Below are 22,241 nucleotides of genomic sequence, written 5' to 3'. Positions count from 1 at the left end.
ACTGACCCAAAAACTAACAGAATTCAAGAGGACAACCTCACGTTCAACACAGGGACAACTCCCCAAAAACTCTGAACACTCATCCCAACCCAAACCGTGATGCTCAAACAAGGACGATACCGTCAAAGTTTTTCATCATGCAAGAGTCACCTGAAGGAAGGGAAGGCTGTCCTAAAATGCACGTAGCATCTTACATTATCAGAGCAACACCTCTGGCCAGAAGGGTGGTTCCCAAATTGGAGGTCAGCGTGTTTGTTATATATTTGTTATATATTTTGTTATATATATATTATATATTATATATTTTGTTTATCTGAATGGGCAAGAGGGAAAAAGAAAAAAAACTAGTAAAGGTACTGTTGTGATTGCAAAGACACTGTTGCCTGGGATAAGGTGAGGTTAAAATTTGACTTAGTAGAAAATATACCACGGCAGGTAGCACTCGTGGAGAGAGCAGAAATCATGAAAGCGGCGTGCAGACGATTTAGGTTTAGGATAAAAGCACACAAGGAAATTAGGGACCCCTCTGTGAGCCACACACATCCCTGAAGCCAATGGCGTAATAAAATTTCAGTCAAAGTTCCATTTCCATCTGCATTTTAAAGGTTTGCTTATACAGTTATTTTAAGTGGAAAAATGTAGTTCACAGACTAATGCCCAGAAGAGACCCACCTGATTACACACAGCGGCAGGATACCCACCATGATGGGTGTCCTCCTCCCGGCAGGAAGCAAGGCCACGTCCACCTTTATGATCTCGTGCAGATGTCTCTGTAACACACACCAGGGCATCAGCTCCCTCCTCTCCACACAACCAAGAAGCAGAGAAATGGCCTGCCGCTCAAAAGACAGGAAAAGCCAGCGCCCTGGTGAAGGGCTAACCTGCATTTCCTCCTGTTTCTCTTACCTAAATTGCTGGCCTCTGCACCCCTTTCCTTACAACCACCAGACAGTTTTCAGATGGACAGGCTGGGAAAACTCAATGAGGCTAACATGTGCCACGGGTACCAGAAAAGTCTAAGAACCATGACAGTGGATTCAACCGTCTGTTTAAGGCATGCACAGCACAGGCCTACTGGAGCAACTGTTTTTTCAATACGTTGGATTCAGGATCAAAAATACTATTGAGGGCTTCCCTGGTGGCGCAGTGGTTGAGAGTCCGCCTGCCGATGCAGGGGACACGGGTTCGTGCCCCGGTCCGGGAGGATCACACAAGCCACAGAGCGGCTGGGCCCGTGAGCCATGGCCGCTGAGCCTGCACGTCCGGAGCCTGTGCTCTGCGGCGGGAGAGACCACAACAGTGAGAGGCCCATGTACCACAAAAAAAAAAAAAAAAAAAAAAAAAACTATTGAAATTTTCATGGAATTCTGGACGTTCTCCACATACTTAAGGGCTAAATCAATACTTTCAATACAATGATTAAAATAAGTTGTGATGTGTAACGCACAACTCGACAACACCATTCTGCTGCCAGGCTACCATCCTTGTACAAGTTACGAAAGAAGACTTGCTGACACACCCACTGAGAAGTCACCTTCCTCTCAAACGTTTCTTGGTACTACGCTGCTGGGGCTTTCTGAGACGGGTCCTCAATCTGCAGACGCCTGACACTGCCACTGCGACTTCACCAGGCCCAGCTCAGTGATGCTGTCAGGACACGGTCTGCAGCGGAATTTTCTGAGCTGTAAAGAGATCTTCGGCCAGTGAGGGGAGCCACTGGTTTGGTCTATGAGTGGCTCTAAATACTGCTGTGGTTCAGACTCTCATAGTTCTTCACTCTCTGAAGACTGTCTATTTCTTAACTGCTTCAAGATGCCCACATGTGATGAAAAAGAGATGAAAAGTGGGTTAATTACAGTAACTATATGTCTAACACCACTGTAAAGACACACTTTTTTACACAATTATTTTTAACTGGACTTGAAAGTGTTTATTGCATTCTATTTTTGGTGGAAAAAACGTCACATACGTGTGTTTAGCCCAACCTTGTGAAATACACAAAGCGCAGCTGGGGACGAGCATTTTCTACAGCTAGTCCTCTCCTGAGGACTCAGTCGTGAACTGCTCCACTGGAGTGAAGTCTTTCTTGCAGCAGCTGGGCACCAAGTCTAACGTTTATTAATTTTCTCCTTTCAGTATAGGCAGCAACTCACCATTTTCTTTCAGTTCCTAAAAATAAAAAAGGAAACAATAATATCATGCATACGTACATATAAAAGATGAAAACATCTAAACAATGAAAGATCGCATCTATATCAGAGAACCCAAAGAAACACCTTATTGGATGAAAACTCCAGTCCACCAACACACTTGAACAAAGGATCATGCCATAAAAACTGGGTACACTATCACAGTACAAAATTAAAGTTAAAAGGCATTCTAAAACGAACACCAACAGATTTTTTAGCATTAGCAAATACAGCAATGAGAGCAACATGATGAAGCTTCCTATTTAAACAATAGCAGTAAACAGGGAAAACGAACTTTGAGTGACTGAAAAAAGAAACGCTGTGATATTAAGGTCCACTCAGATACAATGCACATGACACCTGCGGCCCTACAGGTGGTAAACAGACTTCACTATTTCAACCAGACTTGGAAAAGCCATGGTACTAGTACGTAAATGTAAAAGCCAGAAACTGTTAAAGAGATGAAGTAATTCAGAAAGTTTTTTGTGCCTATCTTTCAGATCTAAAATATGGAATACAGCCATCAAGTTTAAAACATGACCATGGAGGATAAATAAGATTTTCTAGTTTAAGGTAAACACTTAATTTGATAGAACATTTCAGGTTCTTCCTAAGCTGCATGAACATCAATGAATAAAACCACTAAAATCCACTCGCACTGCTCTCTGGATTGAACCCAAACAGGCATGATCCTGTCACACAAACTCAGACAGCAAGGTCTTGGGATCTTCTACCCATTTAATAAGCAGACCGTCCAGCTACACCAGAAGGCCAAACAGGGCCTCTCAGAGCACACGACTCAGAAGCAGTAGCAGGCCACGCGGCAAGGTGGGTGGGCCGGGTGGCCCTCAGGTGGAATCTGGCCACGGCTCCCTGGCTGCGACAGGGCAGACAGCTCCCCTAACTTCTGTCCATTTCCTCACCCGCTGGAGGAGGAGACGCGGTGGCCTACACGAAGAGCCAGAGGGGCCTGCCCGGCGTGGCGCAGGCCCTTCGGATGCCGCTGTGACTGTGAGCCAGTGGGTTGAACAGCAACGGATCTAAATATTCTGCCTCTCAACTGTTTCTGCATCCGAACAGTCTGCAGTGATGAACCGTGTGCCCTTTGGAGGTAACGGTAACACGCTGTGTGCGTGTTAACCAGCAGGTGTTTTCCTCAGGACACTGGCCTATGGAGTCACTGAGTCCCCGAGCCGTTCATGCTTTCAGTAGCCACTCAACCACCAAAACGGCGTTCACGGCTCCTGCTGAGCGCAGTCAGGATTAACCCGCTGGCAACACAGCTGAGGCTTGAAGTTGGGGGTCTCCAACCCCTGGGCCACGGACCGGTACCGGTACAAGGCCTGTTAGGAACCGGGCCGCACAGCAGGAGGCGAGCGGCGGACGAGTGAGCAAAGCCTCACCTGCTGCTCCCCATCGCTCGCGTCACCGCCTGAGCCACCCAGCCCCGCCCCCGGTCCGTGGAAAAACTGTCTTCCACGAGACCAGCCCCTGGTGCCAAAAAGGTTGGGGACCGCTGCTTTAAGTGACCTAAAGGTGAAGAACTGCCCTCTGCCAGAAACAGACCAAAATGGCAACCTAACAACTATTCCCAGTTATCTTCTCAAAGAAAAATGTTAACACTATCGCACATTTCCAAATGTGTAAGTTCTTAGCAGGTGAACACAGAAAGTCATATAACGAACACCCTGTTATATACCTAAGAAGAAGTTGCCCACGCAGCTCAGCTTTAGAATTAAATGAGATTTATTGATTGTATCTCCCCAAGAGCTACCAGTGGCTGAGGTACAGGCCATCAAACATTCAGACAAGAACAGGCTCAAGGGTATTCTGGTCGGAAGACAGTTTGTGTCTTACAAAAATAAAAAATAGATATAAAATAACAAATGCAGATCTATTTTTGTTGCCTCAGGGCTATTCAAAAGCCACTGTGTTAAACCTTTTTTTTTCCCTCCGGGAATGAGACAGTTTATTGGGGAAATGCCTCACTGGCTTGCTCAAGAAGTGTGATGTCAAACCTGGAACTGGACAGGAGACAAAATTTGGGCAGATGAAACCGTGGCCCTGTGTTCAGAAAACCTACCGGCACTCAGGGCTGGCCAGAGGTCTTTCACGGTACGAAAGCATGAGTTAAAAACTTTCATTTTAACTAGAGACAGCAGTACTTACCACTTGCTTTCCACTTAAAATACCAGGGATCTGACCTCAGGGAAAATCCTCAAACCGGCGAGGCCGAGGAGGGCCTGAGCCCTGGCAGCTCCACCACCCGCCTTTTGTGAAGGCTGGCACTTCTGGAGCAGAGCCCTGCATTCCTGCCCAGGCCCTCCTGTGCCCACCCACTGCCACCCTCCTCCCACACCATGACGCCCAGGGTGGGCCTGGGTCAGGGGTAGGGTTTGAGGACGTGAAAGCTGCAGCTGCCCTCTGGGGTCCTGGGCTAATCAGGAGAGCACCAGAGCACATAGGTGCTACCAGGTAAGGGTGCCCTAAGTTCTGGACTTGAAATTCTATAAGAAAAGTCATGTTCGTTTAAAATTCAGTTAGAATTTACTTAAAGCAAACCAAAGAAGGAAATTCATCATTAAAGACATGTAAGAAACAGCGTCCCTGAAACATGCTTACGATCTGACAGAGCTCTCCAGTGTTCTAGCATCTGAGAATCAAAGGGGGACTTGGAGATGACCTCAGGCCTCGGGGACACAGCCAGCAGGGCCAGGCCGACACTAGGTCTCAGGCCCTCAGGCCCTCAGCCCGGTGCTCTTCACGCCATCACCAAAGTGCATGTGAGTAAAGCAAAATAAAATGACACCAGAAAACAACATAATTACGATAATATAAATAGAAAAGGACAGGAGAACTTCAGGAGCAGGGGCAGAGCGAACACTTCTGGCCGGAAAGACTCTGTAAGTGACTCACAGAGAAAGACCCTGAAGGCTACAGAAAGCATACTTCAGTATGAGATATGCCAGGAAATCCAAAGCAGAGACAGGGTGAAGGAAAGCTGAAAACATGGAAGAACTTAGTACAGTGTGAATAAATCAAGTTCTGAGCTCAGCCACACCCGGAGCTGCTCTGAATGCCCAGTCACACTTCAGACCCTGGTCAGCAGTCCCTCAAGAGCTGGAGGAGGTTGTGGAAGGAACCAGCGTGGCAGGAAAGGCCACACAGTAAGGGGGCTGATTTGCCCGGATGAGGTGAGAGCTGAGAGAACGACAGATATTATGGTCGTAAAGATGGTAATGCTGGTCTAGAAGTGATTAGATATGAGGCCAGGAAAGAACATCGAGGACAACCCCAATGAAGTAATTTTCAAACGAGCCCGGGTTTTCAGTTCTCTGGGCTCCCAGACGAACGAATCCCAACCTCACCTTAACGATGTCCAATCCTCCAACAAGCTCCCCTTTCACATACAGCTGAGGGTATGTCGGCCAATTGGAGTAAGTTTTTAATCCCTGCCGAACCTACGGAAACAACAGGGACCCTGAAACCTTCCTGTCAGATTAGCATTAAATGATAAAGGACAAAACATAAAACATAGAACTTACTTCTTCATCCTCCAAGATATCAAATGTCTCATATTCAACACTACAAAAAAGGAGAAAACATTTTAACAATAAATACAGTTTTAGACAAAAATTATAATAACTATTTGGTGTTCCAAAAAGTCAAGAAAAGTGAAACTATTTTGTTGCTAACAAAATTTACTGTGGAAACATAGAAATGATTTTACTTCTTAATCTGTCAGGTACTACACAAAATAAGTCATCCCAAGACACGAATTTATCTGGAGTTTTCTCTACACAGTGTCAGGTCAGACAGGGGTCGGCGACCTTTCTGTAAAGGGTGACGCAGTAAACATCTCGGCCCCGCGAGCCATACAGCCTCTGCTCCAACCACTCACCTCTGCTGTGAAACACAGAAGCAGCCAGACAAGGCAGAGATGACAGGACAGTGTTTCAATAAAACTCGATGTACGTAAATAGGCGGCCAGTTGCAGTTTGCCAAGCTCAGGCTAGACTCGGCGTTCATGCGGGCCTGTCGTAACACCCTCGCTCCATTTCCAGCCCCCTCGGCACTGTGCTTCCTAACCTACTGGCAGCTGCTGAGGCTGCAGCAGAGAGCAGCCCTGCTGGTGCCCATGGATGGAGGCTGGGGGCTCACCAGCTGGGAAAAAACATTGCCAACCAACTCTACCCTCTGCAGACGTGCTTTCCACACAGCAATAAACTTTATCACAGAACACACACGCTATACTTTCTTTTTCTTTTTAATTATTTATTTTTGGCTGCGTTGGGTCTTCGTTGCTGCGCGCAGGCTTTCTCTAGTTGCGGCAAGCAGGGGCTACTCTTAGTTGCGGTGCACAGGCTTCTCATTGCAGTGGCTTCTCTTGCCACAGAGCACAGGCTCTAGGTGTGCAGGCTTCAGTAGTTGTGACTCATGGGCTCAGCAGTTGTGGTTCACGGGCTCTAGAGCGCAGGCTCAGTAGTTGTGGCACACGGGCTTAGTTGCTCCGTGGCACGTGGGATCTTCCCAGACCACGGATCAAACCCATGTCCCCTGCACTGGCAGGCGGATTCCTAACCACTGCGCCACCAGGGCAGTCCCACATGCTATTTTCAATATGCACAAAACCAGTGAAAGTGTTGTGGCTTTATGCCATGTAATGAACACTACTTGTATAAATTAATGAAAATTCAACCATATCTACTCGGGGAGGATTTCATTACAAGGTGGTCAAAGAATTAGTAAGAATGCAAGATTGAATTCCTGCAGGGAGACTGTGGGTACACGTGCAATTCCAAAAATTGGCCAAAGAAAATGCCACATATAAAGAAACAAATTTTGTCTTCCATAAAACCAAAACCATCTTCATAGGGAAATCTTGTTTACTGAGTAAACACATTCCAAAGAAGACTCTCCATGATGCAGGAAACAGTCAAAAACATAACCTGACAGGATAATCAGCAGCAAGTACCAAAAAAGGAATGTTTGAAAGAAGAGCAAAAAAGATTAAAAGAAAAAAAAGAATCACCCAATGTAAGTCTCCCTTCAAGTTTAACTAAGGACACAGATCTCCTAATTGACACAGTACGATACAAATATGAGTTCTGGAACTATCTATAAAGGATCTAAGAAGTGCTGGGCCTAAATGTACATAGGTATATAGAGTCACAGCAGCCAATATGTCTCCTAGAAGTTCACTGTAAAGGGTGCTTTTCACACCCAATACACACTAGGTACTCAGCCCCTCAAGGCACACATATTTTGGCTAGGGAAGGAACAGACAAGTCCAAGAATGGAGGAAAGGGGCTTCCCTGGTGGCGCAGTGGTTGAGAGTCCGCCTGCCGATGCAGGGGACCATGGTTCGTGCCCCAGTCCGGGAAGATCCCACATGCCGCAGAGCGGCTGGGCCCGTGAGCCAAGGCTGCTGAGCCTGTGCGTCTGGAGCCTGTGCTCCGCAACGGGAGAGGCCACAGCAGTGAGAGGCCTGCGTACCGCAAAAAAAAAAAAAAAAGAATGGAGGAAAGGAATAAAGCGCCAGGAGCTTCCTCCACATTCTAATGGCTCTCAGCAAGACCACGGGCCACTCAAGTTAACAGACCCTGGGAGGCGTTTAGCCAGTCTCGAGCCGGGAGGGCACTCTCTCCCAAAGAAGGCGCTCCACTGGGGGTTAACTGGTGCTTCCAATCCAATGAGGATTAGACAGACATGGGACAGAAAGTAAAGTTATGGAGACTTTCCACCAAATACTTGAGCGGTGATGGGCCTAGGATTGTCCTACCCTGGCCTCAGGACCTGAGGGGACACACTGGCACTGGGGAGAGGTGGCCTGAAGGCGACTGACTGGGATCTGTGGCAGAGGGAAGACAGAGAAAGGGGGCGTAAAAAAACAACCAAAGCCAAGCCGGCCTCTCCTACATCCTGGGGCGGGGTGAAAACGAGGCAGCTGGAGGCCACAGGACAAAAGCAACTAGACTCTCCTCTGTGAAATGTCACAATCATTTGAAGAGAACAACTGTGTTTCTTCTTTGGTCCCTAAAGTTGTATTTGAACCTGTGCTACTCCACCCTGCCCAAGAATGCCCAAATGCTTCAGAGATGACTTTCCGTGTCACTTCACAGGGTCGGCTAGTCTATTTAAAGCTACGGTTAGGGGCTTCCCTGGTGGCGCAGTGGTTGGGGGTCTGCCTGCTGATGCAGGGGATGCGGGTTCGTGCCCCGGTCCGGGAGGATGCCACGTGCCTCGGAGCGGCTGGGCCCGTAAGCCATGGCTGCTGAGCCTGCGCTCCACAACGGGAGAGGCCACAGCAGTGAGAGGCCCGCGTACCGCAAAAAAAAAAAAAAAAAAAAAAAAAAAAAAAAAAGCTACGGTTAGAATCCTTACAATATTGAAAAGAAGCAGTTGAGAAATAATAAGGAAGAAAGATAAGCAGAAACATTTGACAACCCCATAGAACATGTGCTAAGTATCTCCAAACAAGTGGTTTGGTGTTTTCTTTGTTTTCGTTTTTCTTTTAATAAATTTATTTATTTTATTTATTTATTTCTGGCTGCGTTGGGTCTTCGTTGCTGCGCACGGGCTTTCTCTAGCTGCAGCGAGCAGGGGCTACTCTTCGTTGCGGTGTGCGGGCTTCTCATTGCTGTGGCTTCTCTTGTTGCGGAGCACAGGCTCTAGGCGTGTGGTCTTCAGTAGTTGTGGCACGTGGGCTCAGTAGTTGTGGCACACGGCGGGCTCTAGAGCGCAGGCTCAGTAGTTGTGGCTCACGGGCTTAGCTGTTCCGCGGCCTGTGAGATCTTCCCAGACCAGGGCTCGAACCCGTGTCCCCTGCACTGGCAGGCGGATTCTTAACCACTGCGCCACCAGGGAAGTACCAAGTGGTCTGGTTTTTAACCACAAAACTCAATTACAATTTTCTTACCCGGCAGCTCCATCACTAAGGAGAGCAAAAACATGAGCTCTGCAATTTAATTTACCCTATTTCTCAGATCCAGACAATGGATCTTAATATGTATCCTATCAGTTTCATGAACTATTTGGAAACTAGAATAGTTTTTTAAAGAAAATTAAAAACCTATAATACACTTTCCCTAAAATATCTTTATGCATGGTAAGAACTCAGTTATCAAGTTTCCTCTGGGAAAGTAGACAAAGAGTTATTCTGACGACTGCCAGAATACCTCCTTTATGTTACCGACAGGTTGGACACTGGTCAGAAAATTCTACTGTGGTCTAAGCTAAAGCATTCGCAAAATGTTAGAGCAAAAATAAATAGATAAAAATATATGAACAGATATAACAACTGAAAAGCATCAGTGGCAGAACTGAAAAGTTAGCATTTCTTAAAACATACCATTTGAAAACAAGATTTACTTACCCAGTACTATTTAGTATTTCCAGAATCTGTCTGCTGAAGCCACACTTAGCTTCCTAAATTTAGAAAAAAACCAATTTTAGGATGCACTGCATTTCCCACACAGCCCACTAGCACGGTTGTATCTAATGCTCTGTCAAGGGGGACAGCACCTGCAGAAGGCAGCCACCTCCCAGGGCCTCTTCACATCAAGAGCCGTCAGAGGAATAAGACCTGCACCTTCAGGACTGACCCATCCAGACGTCGTCCGAGACGCACAGCCCCTAGACTTACCTCGGTTTGTAACCACTGGAGATGACCCGTGCTCTAACATTATAACCTTTGTGGTCAGAAAGGTCCTGAGTTAAACCCTGAGGCTTCTGCTGCCCCTTCTCTATTTCACTCAGACGGCCTCAACTCCACCTTTCTGCAATGATTAGGGTCATTGTTTTCCTACTCCCAACTGGACTTCTACTCCCACTTTTTAAATCTACCTTTACACTATAGAGCACCAAACTTTTCTGAGGTTATGGAAAAATCTTACAGTTTTTATCACGCCCCAGGATTCCAACTCCCAATCCTTTGGGAAAGACCTGGCACCACATAAACACCTTAACTGCACTAATGATTCTGTTCCCAGAATTTATGCATACTTCCTGGGCTTCCAGGAAAAAAAGGATAAAAATCTGCTTTAAATAACCACCAAGAAGAAAAGAAAAAGGTATAACGCGGGAAGTAGAGAACCAAACTGCACACTCCAGGAGTCGACAGCAGCTAACAGAACCAGTCCAGTGTTAACAGTGCTGACCACGTTAGCTGACAAAGTTTGGCAGCAGGAAGAAATGCACCCCACTGAGATTTGATGATAAAGTCAAGCAAAATGTAGATCACTTTGTTTTATCTCCATAAGCACCAACTGAGGCCTGGATAACTTCCTGCTACCACTACAGCTTCATTAGCTAAAGCCAGGAAAAAAAGATTTAAGTGTCCCCTTGCTGCAGATAATATCAAAAGAAATTTAAAATAAAACCATTTTTGAGTTCTTTACCTGTTTGTTTCCTTTCATAAAGAGCATCACAGAAGCTTTATTTGTCAGTACTTTGAGCCTGAAGAGAGAAAATGGATATAAAACGGCTCAGCTAAATTACTAAACAGCACTGTCACTCCGCTTCATGAGCAGCGAACATCTTTGAGGGAGAGCAGGATGAGGGTCCACAGCTTTGAGTGGCATTAAACAAGCAAACGCACTGACATTTTCCTTTATTTCACTGTCTCCCTGAGCCACTGTAAAACACAATATGGCTTTTTAAGGCAATGAGTGTGCCTTCAAGTTGCAAGTTAAGCCCATCAACTCACAGAACTAAAAAAATAATAATAACCAACTCAGTAAGGAATTGTTCAGTAAGGGACCTACAGACTGAGCCCACCCAGAATTTCCAGAACTAGACCTGTGTGTCCCTTTCCCATCATAAGGCTCGCATGGCTCTACACTCTTCACGCCCACAAGGTCCCACCTGGAGGGAGAAGCGCTAAATCTTGGAGCACCAACCAACACCAGTGGCTAAAATCAAATGCTCTCGTCTTGACTTTATGTTTGGTACTTTATACCATCTTTCAAACCTCATGATCTAACTGCTGTCAGGAATGCTAACCATCTACATGCAGCCTAGAGCCCAGTAACGACTCTCAGCAACAGCCCGCAGCAGGACAACGGGCTGCTGAAGGGCCTCTAGGCCCCAGTGGACAGTGGTGGTCACAGCACCGTGTTCTCCTCCTTCCACGTGCTCTGGATCATTCATGGCTCCAAATCTCCTCAGAGAAAAAAGGTATCACAAACGAGACACACCAATCATGCACAAAGCTACGTCACATACACGTTCATGTGGTACAATCAGCTAATTCTCAGAAAGACCCCAATCACGCACCTGGAGACCCAACTACCGGGATCCAGGGAACCAAACAGGTCCCTCTGTCCCACCCACAGAGACATGGCCAAGCCCAGGAACTCAGGCTCCTGCACTCTGCTTTCCAGGAGCCCTTTAAATTTTTACTCAAAATATACTGGATATTACTTTCTATGTAATTCTAGCCAGTTATCTTCTGGTGTCTGAAACCACAGGAGATACAAATGCAGCACATCAGGAAAAGAGAGAGAAGGTCTGATGAAGACAGGGACAAAAACAACAGCAAAAGTGTATTCAACACAGAGGAAAATAAACGGAAAGCAAATACAAGTGTATCTGTAAAAAGAAATTAGAAAAAGCACAGCAGTCTTCTGAAGCCACACAGCCTCCATGGCCGCCAGGCCGCACAGCAGAAACCCAACTGGAGACACCAGAGCATCAAAGCAACCAGGGGCAGCACTTTCTACCCACAAGGCAGTAAAGGCGCCAATCATGTGAGAAAATGTGGCACTTAAAGGTCAGCTCGACATATATCCAAACTATGAGGACTACTTCATGAATCAGAAACAGATAAATGAGGTGTTTATTATTAAACACTTTTAGAAAATCTCAAAATGTTAAATGATAAGAAAATTACAACAGGAAGTTTTACCTTACAAAGTCAAGCCCTGACTAGGAATGGCTGATAATGCTGCTGTATTTCAAAATAAATTGCTTTTTAATCCTCTACATTAATTAATATTTATTACATTTAAAATCCTAACTTTAAGTCTTCCTACTGGCCAAAGCCCAAACTTTCTATAAGATAAAGTCTCTGAAAGCAGATTGAGATCCTTCATAAAACTAAGAGATTTTACAGCTCTAAAATCTCCTCGAATTTTTAAATTACCACAGTTCTTCAAAAGGCAGTGAGAAATCCCCCAAGTGTTTACACACGAACTCCATGCACAGCATCTGCTTTCCACACTCAACCACTTTTCACAGCGTTCTACCAGGATAGTGACAGCAACAGAAGAAAACACAAGTAAGCCAGCTTTAGGCTGTGAGCAGGAACCGCAACTAAAACCTGAACGCCAAGACAACTGGATCCCAGCTCCGAAATGGAGAGAACTAAAATTTGGTCGTTCCATGGTGACAATGACATTTCTATCAAACAAAGACTATCCTCCACATAATCATTAAATCGGTACAAAATTTTCTCCATCCAAATCAGACCTTCCCAAGTCTGCATGACTAGTTTGCAAATGACACAATTATGACTTTGGCATACAAAAGCAAATCTCTGATTTCTACATAGAAAGAGTAATGCAAAAACTGAAAATTTAAAAATGTTTTTAAAATAATAGCAGACTGAAACTTTTAAAACACTTACCTTTCCTCTAACTTGGGGGCTTTGGGGCAAATTGTATCTAGTTCTTTAGATGCTTCTAGCTCCTAAAATAAACATACATGTAAGTTTAAGAAACATTTATTATAACATAAATCTCCTTGGTCATGCCATAATATAAAATATTAATGAATCACCTCATCAGAAATACTTTGTATTTATTTCAGATTCGTATTCATAAAGGTAGAACCTTAAGAAATTTATACTTTAGATTTAATACAGCACTTCTAAAAGTATGCTTAAATATGAAAATTCTTTATAAGGTCTAGTCTTCTCAAGTCTAACCTTAATTATATCAAGTCCTCCTATGAGCTCTCCAGAAACATAGAGCTGGGGATAGGTGGGCCAATTGGAATAGGTTTTGAGGCCCTGACGAACTTCTTCATCTGAGAAGACATCGAAGCTGCTAAACTGAATATTATGTTTGTTAAGAATTTCCACCATCTGCTTGCTGAAACCTGCATACAGAAAAAGAAAATCAAGAACTTAACTTCTCTCTCAAATACACACAATTTTAAATTAATTCAGATTACATGTTATCTACTGAACATAGATGCCTGCCTCTATTTTACCAATGATTTAATTGGCATGGCTGAATAGTATGTAATGAGGAAGTAAACTCCAAGAACCCCTTCTCTGACGTTGAACCACATCACATGTTCAGGTATGGCTTAACTTTTTAAAGTATCATGAGTTTAAACAAACAAACAAAAACAAAGTATGCTTATTTATCGAAGTTCCTCTTCAATATTAGGTATTTTTGTTGTAGGAAAAACAGTACTGGCCAAAAAGCAGAGACCTCAAGCCCCAGCACCAGCTCCATTCACCAAGGGGAGGCACAGTTCAGGCCTGGACAGCCACCTCTGCCCCCTGCACTTTCCCATCAATCAGGGGACTGACGTGGATGCCCAGACAGTCCCTCCCAGCTCTGCTGTTCTGTGAATCTATGAGAATCAACACTGGGTGGAGGAAAAAACTCTACAATTGTTATTTTTAACTAGTACTTGACCATACTCGGAAACCCAATTCTGTTTGTTTTCTACTGCCCTTTTACTACTTCCTGTGTACCCATTTCAATAGTTCTCAATTTTCATCATCCCTAAACAGAATAAATTAACAATCAAGAAGCAGTGTGTTCTCTTTTAGTCTAGAATGGATATAGCACATTGAATTTCAGAGCTATCTTCTCTGTTGTTATACATGAACTGCCAGTAGACTGCTGGTATCCTTTCTCATCTGGTGTCATAACTTGACAGTTTCTTTTCTAAAACTATTTATATTCCCCAAAGTATGTAATGTGATTTTTTTTTACCTCACTGTAGTGACAATCTTATGTTCCATGATTTGATTATACTTTTTTTTTGTTCTGTACTTTTTTGACATCATTTTCTTATTATGACATTAGTACTGAAGAATAAGTGTGAATATCAGTCTTTTATAAACCTATTAGTCTTGTCTGAAAAGAGAGTATTTTCCTTTCTATAAGCTAGTTCTTCCCGATTGTTTTTCAATACTCTGTACTCTACTCTTTCACATTCCATCATTCTTCTTTTCAAACAGTCGTAATCCGCTGGAAAATAACCTTCAGATTCAAAATTCCTGGAAGATTTAACAGCATCTGCAATTATTTTCAAATAAAATCAAACCATGAAATTCAGTATAAAATTAATTGTATGAATAGGCTTTACCTGATGTCATGCAAAAAGCACTTTTACTATTAAACCATGGATCTATTACTGGCTCCAGACATTTTTAGATCTGCCGTTCATTGAGATGAAGTAGCAGTATTTATTTGTATAGCACATAAGTCGCTTTTTCTACAACTGCAGTGTTAAGTTCATGTAAAACACTGATTCTGAATTTTCATTCACCTGGGAGCTCATTAGTAAACAGCTAACGGCTGACTGCTGACAGTTATTCTGTTGCCAACACATTAACTCACTTCTACTGTAACTGGCTGAGAAAAAGCTTTATTTTTGCTTTAGGCAATTACATGCAGACTAGAAGGACTGATTGGTAGAGTTGCATTTTTCAGGATTAAAGAGGCAGACTGGAATGTTACGCTTCAGGATAAAACAGTGAGAAGGCCTTATTCTAATAACAAAATGTTTACACCCACGTTTTTTAGGAAAAATGCACGCATGCAATAAAAATATTTAAAAGTAGAAAAACCACGTTTAACTGTCCCAGAACCACCATTTCTACCCACAATCATTTCTGCTCATGACAGAAGACATGAATAAGGAGCCTAACTGTCCCACTACGTAACAACAACGAGACCCTAAAGAACACTGTGGAACCTGCAATGTTTTTGTGTCTGATTTAAAAAGTAAAACAGTTAGATGACTCTCACTGCAGGAGAAATTTTTGCACTGTGGTTCAAATACCTTTTGCTTTGCTAAAAGCTTTATTAGTAGAAATAGATACAAGAATTCCCAAATAACTCGATTAACCTGCATGTTGAAGGATTTATCATTCTGTTTAAAAAGATGTACATCTCAGCTCTTCTTGAAAATCATCCTAAAACATGAGAGCCCTCTCTTTCCTGTCCTCCTGAGCAGCACAGAATAAGGATAATCTAATTCTTTGACGACTGAGACCCTATCAGCATGTCAGGCTCCCAATACACCATACCATTCTCTAGGTAGAGCCCAAAAGTGAAGGTCGAGAAGACAGAGATGTGCAATGTGCAGGGGCTGGGCTGAGTCCAAGTAGATTCCAGGGCAGACCCCGAAACGGCTTTCAAGGTTTCCTTGATGCAAAATTTAAATGTTATTCATTCATGTTTTTCTGATTAACTGAAAGCCAGGTGGGGGCCCACTAATGAAAAATGAAGTGTAGCTCTACTCCACAAAGGGCGTCCAAAAGGAGTAATGCATGTTACTGACGGTAGTGCTTTCAAAGTGAATTCTGTGCAAAATATGGAAATACCAGCCACTTGAGCTCATAAGCACTGATGGCCATTCTTTTATAGAGGAGGCTTTGCCTACGCCTCATCTCTAACATACCACCAGAAAAGCAAAAACAATTGTCCACTAAACAGGCTCAGAAAGGAAGAGGGTGAAAGTCGTATATATTCCTGTAAAAGAACAGTTTGAAGATAAAGACAGTTTGTGTAGCAGTGCACACAGAAAAGGACAAACAGAATCAGAGCAGCCTCAGTGAAGGAAGCAGCAGGGCACAGTCACAATAAAAGACTCCCAATTAATCCTTAAGTAGATGTTTTTTCAAAGAATACCAAAACTCTAAAATAATCTATTTACTATATGTGATAGAAAGACATGATGTAACAGAAACCAACATACTGGGAAACAGAAAAGCCTATTAAAGTGTAGTTATAAAAATTATGAACAATAAAATAAGTACTTGTACGGAATGAAACTGTTTATAATATGTATCTAAAAATATTTTTTAATTCCCCAAGTATTTATCTAAATGTCTATAATACAGCGTTTTTTCCTATTGCTCTGAAATGTTTCAGTTTTTTATTCTACCTCGTTATTTGTACAGTCTTCCAAATGTCACTCAGTTAATATAAAAACGGCTAGAAATACATCATAAATCCAGTCTAATGAAAAGGTAAGCAGAAAAATGATTATTTCTAAGTATAATTCTAATTTATTTGAATAATCATATAACATCTGAATTGAAAAGGCTCTCCAAGACTGGCTCCAACCCCCAACACCCAAAGAAGAAGTGAAGTCACACGGAAGGTAACTGATTTGTACCTCAAGTTATCAAGGCAGGTGGCAGGCATAGGGGCAGTTAGGACTGCAGCTCACCTGTAGTGACATCTAGTCTGCGAGGCTTTCCAGTATATCTATCACCTTCCCCTCTGCTGCCTCAGAATACCTTCCCTAAGCTTCAGTTTTTACCACCTGCCAATTTCATTAGGTTATTATTCAGAAACGATTAAGAGAACACTACTGTTCATTCCCAAAGGAAATAATACTCTACTGGTTTTACTGTAGGTTTCCTGTGTATAACCTGTCCCACCAGTTCCTCCACATCTTACAACCAGTTCTACAGCACTTCAGGCTTCAATGAAGGTATTAAATAAAATCCACTGGACTGATTTAAGTCCCTGTTATTAGGTCACCACATAAAGTACCAGAAGTGATTTTCATGCCTGATGGGAGAAATTGAACCAGCTGCAACATCCATTAAAAACAAACAACCAAAACACAGAGACTATCTGTTGCTATCTTTGGTTAACTCTAGTATAGACTAAGTTAGCCTTTCAATACACAAACAGCAGGCATCTGACATGGAAATACTGGCAAGGAAAATTTTCAAGCATAACTGAGAGAAAAAGGAACCATTTCTTTATCTTCCTAAGATAGAATTCATCATGAAACTTTACGTTTAAAACTAGACTGTTTCATACTTTAATATGTAATTTGCTAACTATACAGGGAAAAATTTACAATTAACTTTATATTGGAAGCTTGGCTATATTATAAAGTCACACTGGACATGCAGTAATCACATCAATAACACACTCAACTTTCCTGCCACCTGTCTTAATAAATCCCTCCTGTGCAGTTGAAACAAACATGCATCACCAAAAGGCATTAAATGCTCCATTATGCAGCATAATAATGTTGTACAAGGCACAGTAAAAAGAAAACAACGTAACCCCAATACCAGAGGGGCCAAATAACTCTGAGACTTACTCAAGGACAAAATTCCAAGCATACCTGTGGTAAAACAATAAGAGTGACTATAAGCCACAGAAGTGGGAATGTTTAAATTATGAGCAGCTACAAACTGGAATTGACATCAATGGTGAATAATACAGTCATGAGACGTTGAGAGAAAACAGGGAAAACAGAAGTACACCGGGTAGACACAGGAACACTACTGCAATTCTGTACATTTTCAAACTGCTGAATCTGGACTATGTGAATAAAAGGAGGCTGCCAAGAAAGGGAGGTAAGTGTTAAGAGCAAAATTAACTGAACAGCCCAAAAGCCCATTAATGGAGACAGCAGTCTGGCAGCCGGAACCTAATCCCAACCCTGCTACCCAGCGACCCGAGCAAGTCACCTTCACTGGGACTTAGGTAGTAGACAGCAAAGATTTTGAATCAGATTTCCAAGATGCCTTTTGGTTCCAACATTCTCTGAGTCTACGCTGCAAACGAGTTCTCACACCTAATTATAGAATCTCCTGGGAGTTATAACGTTTCCCGCTCTTCTAAGGGTGTCTGAACACAAGTATCAGATATATGGCGCAGCCTGTACAGAGCGCATCGCCTCAACTGCGCCCCTCCCGGTGAGTATCCTCCGAGCAGCCCCTTACCGCAGCGCGGCTCCTGAGGAGTTCCCTTCATGAACAACATGCAGCGGGCAGCGTGAGTTAACTTCTTCAGGCGAAGGCTGAGGTCTTCCTTCGGGTGCTCATTACCACTGGGTGGGAAGGAGCCGCTAGACGCATGTCGTTGAACCTTTTTAGTCAACTCTGGGGCATGGGCACCATCTAATCGGTCCATTTTCTGAGAATTCTAAAGTTAAAAGAGTCATTTAGAGCATGTGTGCATTTCTTCATCATCTCTATATTTTAGGCTCTAAAATTACAACAAGCACAAATCCATAGCTCTAGCCAGTTTTTAAAGAGGTCAACATTATCACTGGAAAAGTTTTTTAAACTCTGATTACAGATTACCTGCTATGCATCTCAATTTTAGAAATAAATAATTGTTTTCTTTTTTCCTTTTTAGGAACATACTAGGAAAACGGCACTACTTCTCAAACCAGGTCAGAAAGGATTTCCCCACCCTCGCTGGGATCAAATCTACTCTTAAGTATAAATGAGGTACCTGGGGGACCATGCTAACACCCAGAGGTACCCTGAAGCACTGATTTGCACCCACTTCCTAAAGGAGTCATTAATCAAACCAGAACCAGCCAGATGTTTCATTACGTCCAGGCACATGCCCCAAACAACCAACTTCTGAGCCAACTCAGGGAACATTCTGGGTTTACAACCACGTATCTAGAATTTTTCTCCAATCCTGGTGGCTGGACCTCCACAGTCCATGCCCCTTTTCCAGGACCCCTAAGGGCAAGCAAACGATGAGACTACAAGAAGGGCAAAGCCAGGAGCAAGCAAATGCCTAATGTTTAGGGAGCAGGGGAGAGGGCAAAGGAACCAGCACAGACAGCCCGTGGCCCACTGCAGACAGACGACCTCTTCTGCCATCTTATCCTTACCTTGAAAAACAGAAAGGTGGGAACAGAACTAATTTCATATTTTTCAGATACTTCAGGAACAGCTTCAGCTTCCAACTTTAAAATAAAAGAATTTAAGCGTGATTATAAAAAGATCCTTTTTTACTACTTCAATATGTAAATCAGTTTCACATGCATTATCCAAGTAGTTGATGTTTTGTAAAGAGTATGGTACAAAAGTTTATGACACATTTACATTTAAATGAGACTCACTGGGCTGGCATGTCATCCACTGAGTCTGCAGTATCAAAACAGGTTCAGAGGTTTTTATTTTGTTGCACATTTCAAAAGATGCCTGGAGGCTGTGAATAAAATTTTTGGTGCACTAGTGACCTAGTAAATTTTCAATCATATGCAGCTACGACTATATTGAAATCCATAAATCACTGACCCCAGTTATGTCATGATTACAGTGCTTATTTTCTGCCCACAGCAATTCTTGCTGTTTGCTCTATTGACTAATTTCAAGAGGCAGTACATCATGACTGACAGTTGCAGCCTTCTGCAAATTATGAAGCAAAAAGGAGTATTTCTTCAATAAACTATTGATGTCTGATAAATTTTACTTTTAACTCCTGCAAGGCTGTTGAACCCAAAGCAGATACCTTGCTAGGTTACTTGCTTCTGGGTCTATTCATACATTTAAATGCATTTTAAATAAGATGACCACATTGTATTCGACAACTTCCTTGAAGCCCTTCAACAAGATCTGATGTGGTATCTGATACATAAACTTAAACAATATTTAGTAACGCCCTTTCTAAACAATTAAAACACAATTACCTCAAGCTTTTTACTTGGACTTTCTAAACTGTATACTTTGAGAAAGACTGAGATACATTCTATCTTTCCCTCAGGGGACTGTCAATGTAATATAAACTCTGAAAACCAATAAAAATCTAAATTCACACTACACCTGTAAGAAATAAAATTTACTGATAAATTCTACTGCTAAAGAGTTTAAACTATATACACTGCATTCTTTCAGGAGTGAAAGACCCCCACCGGGCTGGAGAAACTATTTTTGTCTGGAGCCCTAGCCCATCAAACGGGCAGCAGTGACAAAGCGGGAAGCAGCCGTCTGTCTTTAGTGTGTGTCTCCAGCCCATGCGCCCTTGGGTGCTCTCTTATCACCTTAATTCTCGTTTCTTTGCAACGCCCTTCTGAAACAATATTTTAAATTATTTTCATTCTCCATTGTGAAAAATTATATACATTTTAAAGTCGATGTCAAATGTACAATAAAACAAAAAACAAAGAGAAGGTAAAGCATTCAGAGACAGCTATTTAGAAGAGACTCTTTCTAAAATATAAGAAACTTCTGTGCCATATTCCTTCATACAGTTCCACACTCAGACCAAAGAAGAGCACAAAGGTGATGACAAAGGCAGTGCATCACTGTCTGTCTTTCGGCTAACATCTGGTGAGTGCCCACCACACACTGGGCACTGATTGGGCCGGGCTCAGTGAAGATCCCCATCGCTGGCACTCCTGGATTCTAACAGAAAAGTAATACAAATCAAAAACCAGGCAACACTAAGTAGAAACAAGATAATAGAGTTTTAAACCAGAACAAAACAAGCAGCATCCTGACTCATACAACCAAATTCCTATATGCTTTTGAAACTTGATCTCTTCTCATATTCCCGCTGGTTTCCAGTAGGGTCCCTTACTGACAACTCTTCTGGGAAGCAAATGATGCTCTTGAAATTCCTGCTGAAGCCAGGAGGATCGCTACACGTGCCTCCCTTAAATGAGCTCCCAGAAGACGAGATCTTAATAAGACACAGGCAACGGTGACAGGCAAATCCTCCTGAGCCTGGGCCAGGAGCACCATTAAAGGCAAAGCCGTTCCCCAGAATATCGAGGGCACCTGAAGTCCGAAACCTTCACAACACTAAAACTCTTTAGAAATACTTCCATTGGATATAAGACAACATAACCGTTAGTAACAATGGAAGCAGAAGATAAATGTATAAATACCAAAAATTTTAATTTTCTTCTGCATGCCGAAGAGACCAAAGATGGCCAATAAGAGCTAATACCTTCCTTGGAGGCCTGCTCTGTGCCATAAACCACGACATGCCTTTACATGAGAGCACCTAGACCTGTCACAGCCTGGGAAGTATGGGGCATGTAATCATCTCAGCTTCACAGGGAGCCAGGTAAAGAGGTCACTCCAGACACAGTTAATAAGCAGCAGGGCTGAGAAACAAACCCATGTTTGTTTGACTACAAAGCCTGTGCTTTTTTCACTATACTAGGTTAACTTTTCTACTACAATAATCAAACAAGAAATAGTCAAATTTCAAAGATAGGACTTATACATGACTTCAGGACAAAACAGACACGAATACTTCCAGAATGGATTCCCAGCCGGAAGGCCTTTGGGAGAACCACGTGCTTCCTATACCGTGAATCTCAAATGTGGACCCTCCCCACGCAGCGTGCTTTGTGTCTGTGGAGAAGGGGGAGGAGGGCAGGGAGGTGTTACTAAAGCAAGATGAGTCCAGAGGAAGGGAATTCTGCATCATCTCCTTCAATTTACCAGGGTCACCACTGACCATTGTGATGATAATGGCTAACACCATTCTAAGTACGTTCAGGCACTGAGTTCACTTAACCGTCACAGTAGGTACTGTCTTAAGGAAGAAACTGGAACTTCAAGAGGCTAGGTAACATGGTCGAGAGCACACCACCGTTGGGCGGTGGAGCAAGGCAGTCTGGCTCCAGCCTCACTCCACTCTCCGCGGCCCTGCTGCCACTTCACCAGATCCAATGGTTATGCCTTTTTTCTTCACTTTACTGACCTTTCAGTATCATTCAGTAAGGATGACCACACCCACTTTCTCTGATACCCTTCCCTTGGCTTTCTGTGGTTTCTTTTCCTCCAACTCTCAGACTGAATTCCTGGCTTCTTCCTTCACCTCTGGCCAACCACTACATGGCTGCACATCCCAGGACTTGATTCTGAGTCGGCTTCTCTCACCTACACTCATTTTCCTAGAGCAGTCTCATACAACCCCCCGCTCTAAGGAGCACCAATATGGTACTGCCCACCCAAGTTCTCTCCAGGCCAGACCACTCTTCTCGCCTCCAAGCCACACACTCGACATCTGCACTCAGATCCCTACTGGATATCTCCCACTAAACCTGTTCCTCCCCAGGGCATCCCTA

At 43.2% G+C, this 22,241-nt stretch overlaps 1 protein-coding gene across 6 annotated transcripts in view; it reads right to left on the bottom strand.

The window, feature by feature from the left end:
• Positions 1 to 1,929: 1,929 nt before the first annotated feature.
• The window catches only part of GLRX3 (glutaredoxin 3), a 31,250-nt gene continuing 10,938 nt past the window's right edge, over positions 1,930 to 22,241 (bottom strand). For 3 of the 6 annotated variants that reach the window (XM_022568435.3, XM_089898365.1, XM_089898369.1), the window contains 9 exons: positions 19,047 to 19,121; positions 18,136 to 18,337; positions 13,117 to 13,289; positions 12,817 to 12,878; positions 10,589 to 10,646; positions 9,565 to 9,617; positions 5,735 to 5,774; positions 5,558 to 5,650; positions 1,930 to 2,169 (listed from right to left, as the gene is read on the bottom strand). In XM_022568435.3, coding sequence (XP_022424143.1) covers positions 2,119 to 2,169; positions 5,558 to 5,650; positions 5,735 to 5,774; positions 9,565 to 9,617; positions 10,589 to 10,646; positions 12,817 to 12,878; positions 13,117 to 13,289; positions 18,136 to 18,337; positions 19,047 to 19,121 — 807 coding nt within the window. In that variant the 3' untranslated portion in view covers positions 1,930 to 2,118. Of the gene's footprint in view, positions 2,170 to 5,557; positions 5,651 to 5,734; positions 5,775 to 9,564; positions 9,618 to 10,588; positions 10,647 to 12,816; positions 12,879 to 13,116; positions 13,290 to 18,135; positions 18,338 to 19,046; positions 19,122 to 19,277; positions 22,099 to 22,241 lie in introns of those variants that run through there. The other 3 variants (XM_089898368.1, XM_089898367.1, XM_089898366.1) reach the window with 3 other exon arrangements.

This window comes from Delphinapterus leucas, chromosome 16, assembly GCF_059928025.1.
Source record: "Delphinapterus leucas isolate spDelLeu-1000000601 "Yukka" chromosome 16, BTC_Dleu_Yukka2, whole genome shotgun sequence".
NCBI classification, from domain to species: Eukaryota; Metazoa; Chordata; class Mammalia; order Artiodactyla; family Monodontidae; genus Delphinapterus; species Delphinapterus leucas.
The sequence above is the reverse complement of the archived record's forward strand: the minus strand, read 5'-3'. Positions and strand labels throughout refer to the sequence as shown.